The sequence below is a fragment of the Protomyctophum bolini genome (assembly GCF_963924005.1).
Source record: "Protomyctophum bolini genome assembly, chromosome: 5".
Classification (NCBI taxonomy): domain Eukaryota; kingdom Metazoa; phylum Chordata; class Actinopteri; order Myctophiformes; family Myctophidae; genus Protomyctophum; species Protomyctophum bolini.
The window spans coordinates 43,481,615-43,490,947 of NC_137866.1; the positions used below are offsets into that span (position 1 = coordinate 43,481,615).

General features: G+C 43.4%; 1 protein-coding gene across 1 annotated transcript in view; it reads right to left on the reverse strand.

The window, feature by feature from the left end:
* Positions 1-8,745, reverse strand: part of LOC308315140 (uncharacterized protein) — a 48,916-nt gene extending 40,171 nt beyond the window's left edge. Inside the window, exons 1-6 of the mRNA XM_080762979.1 lie at positions 8,657-8,745; positions 4,060-4,119; positions 3,891-3,964; positions 2,278-3,484; positions 1,603-1,867; positions 546-821 (exon numbers count right to left, since the gene is read on the reverse strand). Coding sequence (XP_080619105.1) covers positions 546-821; positions 1,603-1,867; positions 2,278-3,484; positions 3,891-3,942 — 1,800 coding nt within the window. The 5' untranslated portion in view covers positions 3,943-3,964; positions 4,060-4,119; positions 8,657-8,745. The remainder of the gene's footprint in view (positions 1-545; positions 822-1,602; positions 1,868-2,277; positions 3,485-3,890; positions 3,965-4,059; positions 4,120-8,656) is intronic.
* Positions 8,746-9,333: the final 588 nt, after the last annotated feature.

Sequence of the window (9,333 nt, forward strand, 5' to 3'; positions counted from 1 at the left end):
GCACCACTGACATAGAAACATAGGACGTAGGATTTAGAAGCCTTTTTTTCCATCAACCTCAGTCCAAAATGGGTTAAATGAAAGGAAATATAACTTACACCCCTTTTAAGTCAACGGAAGGTTTCACAATACAATATTGTCTTTCTTTTATCTGTATTGTATTGTGTTTTTGTATGGACGTAGTGTTGGGTGCTTGCACATATGCACACATGGCATCAACGCATGGTGTTGTGTGCAGGCACACTACACTTTGTCCTTCTTTTACCTGTATTGTATTGTGTTTTTGTATGGACGTAGTGTTGGGTGCTTGCACATATGCACACATGGCATCAACGCATGGTGTTGTGTGCAGGCACACTACACTTTGTCCTTTTTTATCATTCATTTTTTAAGAGCCTGCCCAGGGACTACAGATGAAATTTAGCTTCGGCTAACTCTGGCCCATTTACATTGATGTGAAAACTGACATGTTGATTAATGAGCTTTTTCCCTGTCAAATAAATAAATAAATAAAATAGCTAAAACAGCTACAATGTCTACAGTACCTTTGAAGCTGGTTTTGCGGCGGCGGCCTTTCTCTGCGACCGACCTCTGGCCTTAGGCTCCTTGGGATCAGACAGTGACTTCATCATGAGGGCTGCGTGCTGAAGGATGCAGTCTGTACCGCAGTAGACAGAGTCCGGTAAGGCCTGCCTGGAGCACCCGATGCCAATGCACAGCGCCTGGGAGTCGTCCGTCTCAACGGCAGTATCTGGTGCCGTGTTAGGTTTACATTCTTGCTCCGTCTGTCGTGGCTCCATCTCCTCTACCGGCACGGCCTCCTAAAACCATTCACGTTATGTTAACCCATGTTGACATGAGATCACATTCTAAAAATGTCCTGACAGTTTTCTGAAAAAGCTAGTCGTACTACAATTTTTCAAAAATGGCAGACCTACAAGCTCGTAGCGCGGCACTCGGTGCCGCGCTACGAGCTTGTAGATCTGCTATTTTTCAATAGCTAAAGCATGACATGATGCTAACACCAAAAGGGGTTCCCGCCCAAAGGCTTAAGGCCAGAAAACCTGCGGTGCACTGCTAGATAATCAGAGAGTGCCTAATCACAAATAACCGCGATGTCCCTGGTACAATTCCAGCTAAATTAAACAGCCCCCCCCTCCCTTCCTATCCTGGTACAATTTTGGCACACACACACAGAGATGTAAATAGGTTTTCAATGTAATGAGTCCCGGGATGCAGGGGTGGTCTTTTAGATGAGTCCCAGGGACATTTTATGAGTCCCACTTCAACGACGCGAGGAGTCATATTTTGTCATTTTTACAAATTGCAGCATTTAACTCCAATTTCATTTGATATGGTTATGTGGTTATATTCATGTAGAAAACAGAAGAAGAAATTATTATTATAACTAAAGCTAGAATAAAAAAACAGTACAGTAGTTAGTGCATCCCGTGGATGCAGAGGTTTTATTGCGTCCCTGAACTATAAACTGCGTTTTGGGATGCAAAATGCACCCTATTTTAATCTCTGCACACGCGCTCCCATGGAACTGATGGAAGGGACATAAAGGTATAATTGGTGATCAAAATAACATTCTCTCACCTTGCCGGCCTGCAGATTCGAGGGCTCTTCCAGGAGGTCACCAAACAGGGGCATCGTTACACGTTCAGCAGGCAGGTTTGGCTCGGGCTCGGGCTGACGGAGCGGCTGGGGCCGGCTGAGCGCAGCGAGCAGCTCCGTCCCCTTCCTGATGGTGCACGGCGGACAGATGTACTCGTGGCCCCTCATGGTGTGACCCTGTGTCTCACTGATGCCGACGCAGTCGCCATGGAACCACTCCTGGCAGCCGTCGCAGCAGATCATGAACCTAGAAGTGAACAATGCCACAGACAGAGCGGGACAAACGGCGGTGAACCAACATGATGAAGAAGACGAAGTGAAACTCGCAGAATGGTTCAAGTATGCAAGTTGTTGATGGAGCGATTTGGTCTCAGAGAGCTCATTGCAATCGCAATGAGCAATATGTACCTGTACTGTACATAGAGACGATAAAGGGCCGTTTATGTATTCTGCTAAATATTTAGGATTTCATTGTTTTATTGTCTTTGTCTTTGTATTGTCTTAATGTTTCTCCGTCTACTGAATTTACATGTGTTTCTTTGTGCTGCTTGCCTGTCTTGGCCAGGTTTACATTGGGGGAAGAATCTTCGATCCAAAATTTCAATTATGCTTTTGCCCTGCTCAAATAAAGTAAGTAAAAAAAAAAAAAGTGCATACCTCTTATTATGTTTCTGTCTACAGATGCAGTACAGAGCGTTGGGGTCGTACCCTTCACTGTCCGATATGCTGGTGTACCCCTCTGCACTCCTGCCGCCCGCTTCCTCTGCCAACGCTGCGTCATCGAACTGGCCCGCCGTCGCGTCATTGCTATGCTCCGAGTCCGTGTCTATGACGATGCAGTCTGAGCTCGACAGCTGAGCATTCCGCTCGGGCAGGCCCGTTAGCTCAGTCCTCTCAGAACTCCTCTGCGTTTCCTCCTTCTTCGACGGCTGGTCCACTTGACCGACGAGCATCACTGCTTCCTCGTCTTCGTCGGCTTCGTCGTCGGCTGTGCTCGACTCCAGCTCGGCCGCCTTGCCCTTCCCACGTCCCCGTCCTCTTCCCCGTCCCCTGCCTCTTCCTCTCCCTCTACCTCTTCCTTTGGCCTTGCCTCTAGGGCTTTTGCCCTGCTTGCCCCTGCCGCTTGCCAGCTTGCCTGGCAGCGCCAGCTCCTGTTTTAACCTCATCAAAGTCATTTCATCGCTGTCGTCCTCTCTGCTGGAGACCAACACGGTGTCCTCGCTGTCTCCTCCCGCACTCAGAGACTCGTTGGCCTCCGTGTCATCAGCAGCTCCCACGTTGTCGGGAAGTTCGACGCAATCAGAGGCGTCCACATTGGCAGATTCCCTGCTGTTGGTGGCTTCCGGGCTGTCCGGCGGCCCCATTACTTCCGACACGTCGTCATTCCCACCAAGCAGCGAGAAGGCAGTGTGAAAGGCAGACCCAAAGTCCTGCCATGAACTGGGGTCAATATTCCCTCCGGCCACTGGCTCTGTGTCCTCTGGCGGTGGGTCCGTGTCCTGCGACACCCACTCTGTGTCCTGTGACACCTGCTCTGTGTCCACCGATGCTGGGGAAGAGGGAGCGGACCATTCTAACTCATCTATAACTTCCCTAGCCGCACGAGAAGCTCTTTGTGGAGTAGAGGGTTCTGGGGTGCTCTGAGGGGTCCGCTTAGGTCGGCGACCTCTGCCTCTGCCGGGGCGTGGGGGAGGAGGACTAGGGTCTAGATCTATAACCTCGTCGATGTATTCTCTCTTAGCAATGGTTGTCCGCCTGAAGCCCCAGGACTTTTTGACATCGGAAAGGGTTGGCCTAACACTCTTCTCTGCCGCTTCCAACTCTCTCTGCTGCTGTTGCTGATCTGGATCACATTGCTGCTGTGCTATAGTTATGGAAAAGTAAATTAAACTGGATTAAGAAAAGGCAACTGAAAACTGCTATACGTTACTATGCTGTACCTTTCAATCGGAGAACCCCTTTCGGGGTAGTTGTTGCCATGTATAGTACATAGCAAAAAAATATATTTTTTTGAATACAAATTAGACGTTTTTCAGAAAGCTTAGATAATAATTTAGAAGGCGTTTTAGAATCGCCCTCCTGTAAGTCTCATTAGGTGCACACTGCACATAAGACACATTCAGAAACAGCGTGTTATCTAGGGCTATTACCAGGCTCATCTATTGCCACCCAGCGTATTTCTTTGCACTTTACAATAATATATTGAATAATTAAATTATAGCTACAGTCAATCTAACTTCATATTTTGTAAACCAGATATTGCACTTTACCTGAATTTCCATCGCCTTCACCTGTAAAACTGTAGAATTGTTCTGTGTCCATACTGCCAACCGTTGCAAACACGCTGGTCAAACAAAAGACAATAAAACAATATAATAAAAAGGCTTACATAAAACTTTCAGATTTATTTCATCTTCAGTGTTTGGGGAAAATGCTTACCTCTCCCGGCAAGTGTCTGTCAAACTCTGCGTCCAGTTCTTCAGTTCAATTCGTCTTACTCTGTGTACAAGAAAACAATAAGACATTAGATCATGTATAACAAACTGGCATCAACATCCTTACATTTTTATTTCTCTACAGAATAATCCCCCCCCCCCCCGCCCCAAATATATATAAACAAATATTTTATGCCTTTATCCGAAAGGAAGGAACTCCTTTTGGAGGTTTTACCCTTCAAGACGGGAACGCATTTTGTACAGTATAGATAACATACATTTTTTGTAATTTTTTGCCTCAGACCTAAATGGGTTATTGATAGAACAGTAGGTTGACAGTTAATGGGGAGAGTTGGGGATTACAAAGGCCATCGGGTCTCGAACATACAACATGCCGTCAGGCTATATTGAGTCTAGGTTTATAGCACACCACCTATGATTTCTCTGATTACACCAGATATTGATTCTATGGTTATTGGCAATGGTAACTTCCATTACAAATTAAAGTACATTAAATAGATAGATTGTCAGCAATTATCAGCAAAAAAAACACCACCGCTGGCTCGCTGCAGTTATACTGCTCAGTGAATGGCCCTTTATGCTGCTCAACAGTGTGACCCGAATGCGACCGCAATGAGCTGCAGGGGTCAATGGGTCGTACGCCAAACAGACAAGACATACACACACCTCCAATCATTGGAGCGGTTAGGCACCGCTCAAAAAGTGAAAATGTATGCATGTCATATGCTAGATTACAAAGGCTGAATGTTCTTGATATGCCATTATTTCTTAAATTGCTACATTTGTAGTTTTGTACTGTGGATGAAGGCAATGTGGTTAACTTGAAACAGACCCTAAACATGGATCTAAAATCTAGTCCTATATTAAACATTTAGTGACTACTGAGGACAATGTTTTAACTTAAAAAAAAAAAACAAGGCTTAACATTGATTTAGAACAGTTGTGTAACCCCTAGAGTCGCATCAATTCAATGTGATTTGATTGAAATCATAAAACCAAAATACAGCGTAGAAGACAGATGGTGGAACCAGCCTGACAGTGATAGGCCACTAACTGACCACATGACATCTGATGTTTTCAGTTCTGTGATACACATGAACAGGGATCAAGTTCTAAACAAACTTGCCGTCTGTCTGACTGCCTGCAATAGAGTCCAATTCAGTAAACTGGATCAGGATTGGTCAAACTTGGATAGATATAAACTCAAACCAAGCGTGTTCCTCAACTTCTAAAAGGCATCTTCAATCTAAATGCAATAAAAAAAAATATTTTGTGATATGACAAAATATCCATGTGGTCTGATGTTAGTTGGAAAAACATCAATTTAAAACAAATGAGTGAACACGAAAGTCCTGAGGAGGAATGTTTGAGAGACTATCTGGTAGAGGTCCTTTAAATATTTTTTAGACATATTTACACATTTATGCAAATCCCAGAATGAGCTTGTGGGAGATAGTGAACACTTTTGTTTTGAGCACTTTGCAGTATCCAAATGTATTGCATGGAATATATGATCTGAGCAATGTCTGATTGGCTTCTAGTGTAGTTCATCATTATAATTTAGCATTACTAGTATTAGTAAGTTTTGCTTTGTGAAGTCAAATTACACACAATGATAATGTATATTATATATAATATATGTGTATTCCATCTCCTCACATTATTTTCATGTGGTTGATGTTTTATGTCGATTATGCCTGATGAAGGTCCGGAGGGACCGAAACGTTGCTTCAATGAATAAGAAAATACGCAGTGTGCAGGTGTATTCTATTGCTTTCAATGTTGATTATTCTGACATGAGCCTTAAAGTACAATTAGCCAAATGTAAAATGTTCTGAAAATGTTAATACATTTAAACACTGACAATGTGTCAGTATTTAATTGAATATGTAATATTTTTGTGAATATGGTGGTGTGTCCGCCCTGAGACTGGGTGGTTGGGGGTTCAATTCCCTGGCCGGGTCATGACTCTCTTGCTTGGTATTCATCAAGTGTTGGATCGGGGCATGCGTTTAGTCCCAAGCCAACGTTGAAGCCGCCCCACTCTACTGGCCAAAGCTGGAAATGCAAACAGAGCGGTTTTGCCCATGCATGTAGCACGAGCGCAGGGGGCGCAGCCGGGGTTTAACACAGAGCACTCGTTCAGGCGAGTAAGCACTTCCGCAAATCGGGAAATTCCTCCGGCTCCTTCAAATGTCACTGAGCAACTTCCATTGAAATGTTTATATATAACTCTATGGTTTGTGCCTGCAAAATGCTAGTGTCATGTCCAGGGGATACGTACTTGTACATCAAGCTGTCTCACACTACAGAAACAGGAAATAAGCTCCTGCCCCCAGCAAGGCTTTTTGAGGCTGTTTGAGTGACAAATATCCTTTGGTTTCTCCAAGAAGGTACACAGACACCATTGTCAAAGTACTGCCTCCTCCTTTATACTACAGTATAGGGCTGGGCAAACTGTAGATATTGATGGTAGTATGAAATGGCTTGAATGGCTGCAAGTGTCGTGCTTTTAAAAACTACTAAACACCTTTCTACAATTTTCCAGAATGTTTACGTAATTACGTTACAATATCCAAGGTATTTGGACAAAAAAGGACTGGAATATTTGATGTTGTCCATATTACAACTCTACTCTACTCTACTCAAGTATGATTTAGAAAGTTTAGATTTAGATAGATAAAGTTAACCTGCCCGGGGCGACCAAATAGCTTAATTTTAGGGTTGGCCAGAGAGTAGAGACTATCCTGCTCTCATCTCACTTTACTGTCCATCTCTCTCAGAAATGACAAAAGAAAAGTGAACCCATCCAGTAGCAGTTTTTCTGTTCAGGTCATTCAGACAGATATTGTGTGTTTCTGGAACAAAACATACATGATATACCATTTTCCCTGAATTTCAACTGTAGCTGACTGCACTGTGCACTCAATGAATACTCATATCATACTCCTTGCCGATAATCGTATTGATACAGAAGCTACGCCATATCGATATGGATATATATATTTGTGTGATGTGATCATGAAAATGTTTATGCCCGACGGTGTTTATTTTAATTTGTATTTATTTCCTTTGTTTAGACTACACGTTGTAGAGCACGGCTGTAGAGCACCGAGTTACTAACGATGAAGTTGGAGATCCATGCCTCACCCGTCTATGCAATACCTGTTGTACCCGTGTCAGAGGACCCATCTGTCTGTGTATTTTATGCCCATATATGGAGATTTCTGTATCTGTCCCTTTATTCCTATATATGGAGTTCTGTGTCATGCCCAAATATGGCCTCTGCCCTGTCTAGAGCCCGGGCCTTTTGTAGCAGTTCTGGATAACCGTGGTCCGACCGACTTGACACTGCACTCCCTGTGGGGGTGTGGAACGCATGTGTCGAATTTGAAGTCAGTGGGGCGAACAGTTCTCGAGTTACGTGAATCACACGTACGTACAGAGACATGGTGCATTTATTGATGTTTCAACTATGTTTTTCAAATTGATTTGGAAACTTTCAAATTTCTGACAATATATTGGTAAAAAAAAATCTGCAATGGGTGGATGACACATGGTCATCATTGGCTTGAAATAACAGACCCAAGAAAACAGTGGAGTTGGAGGTAGAACCTCCAACTTCACATTCCCCATGTTAAAATTAATTATGTTTTAGTCAACGTGCGTTCAGACTTGGATGGCAGCACAAACTGGACGAACCGAGGCGAATACACACACACACACAGGTCTGAAGTCTGAACGCAGCTTTAGTATGTTTTATTTCCTGGACATTTCTAGCTTGGGAATATTGGCGATTATGGTTCAAATATATTTATGGTATCTGCTGTTTTGTCCTGTAGTGTTATGCTAAAGAAAGTTATTCAACACCGTCACACTGTCATTTATATTTTGTATCGATAGTTCCCACCAACCACCAAAAAGGGTTGGAAGGAACATACATAAAAGTCCAACCATTGTTGTTGATGTTAGCTGGGTAGTCTCGGAGAATTAGTTGGCTGGGTACAACAAACAATTGGCCTGCAAGGCCTGTTTAACTCCCTTGGCAAGTAATGCGCCTAGGTTGAAGTGCATTATATGTATTTACACTTTGGCTATCGGTTTACAAGATTAGGACCCCAAATATTGATAACCAATCGCTGATGTACATGACTACATGTTAAAATCATTAGATAAACTATGTGGTGTGTCGTACGTATCGACTGTTAGCTCTAAATAGCTGTTGTGTTTTGTACTCCTGCTGTGCCCATTTGGACTCAAAGGTCCACCGTCCACACCAAGCGCGTCTTGAGCTTTTTTTTTGTCAGATATGTACGAATATGTTCATGCATTATTTTTTGTCAATAACAAAACATAAATGTCCTAGTCAACTCTGTCCATGCAAGGAGAAGGAAGGAGCCATGTCCAATGAGGCGACATTGTTCCCAGCTGCTACGGGTTACTATACCGCTGCTACGCACGTTAGCCATTGACCTGAAACTTGTTGTGCTGTTCTGCAATGACACCGCCCCGTGTTGAAAATCAACAACAACCTCAAGATATTTCTACAACATATTTGGTGAATAAAAGCGATATCATACCTTCGATACTAACGTTAATTTTCCCTTGTACGGAACGCTTTCGCCCAGCTAGCTAGCTAGCTTAGCGTTACCCTCGCCTTCCATTTTAACATTATTGCACTCATCCGGGGGAGGAGCTATTGGATGAGAGACAGGGTAGTGGTTTCCGCCACGGTAGAAGCGGATGCGAAAACGACTTGTGCGTGTGGCGTGTGTGCATATGTATGTGCGTGTGAAACTTGCCGGATACAGTAGGCGGGTTCTAGACCGGACCGGAGCACTGAGCAAAAAGTAGAAACCAGGCTTTACACAATCTAAAATCTAACTGTGGAAAAAGCCTTCTCGTGTTTTGGCAATTATGAATCTTCTTTGAATCTTTATCCAACAGTGGTATTTTGAAATAAATTATTTGGTAGTCATTTTCCCACATACAAAGTGTCATAGAGATTCTTTAGAACAAAACAAAAAAAAGCATAACTGTGACAAAAATATACATAATTTTTGTTCAACAAGTCTCAAGACCACTAAATGTAATATGTAAACTTGAAGTACAGACATACGGCCTATATCCCTACCCCCCCCCCCCCCACACACACACACACACACACATACATACATACACGAGTGACACGACACTGTATATCCCCTTCCTATATTAATAAACTCTTCTGCATTCTCTCCGCTGTGTCCTCATCTTC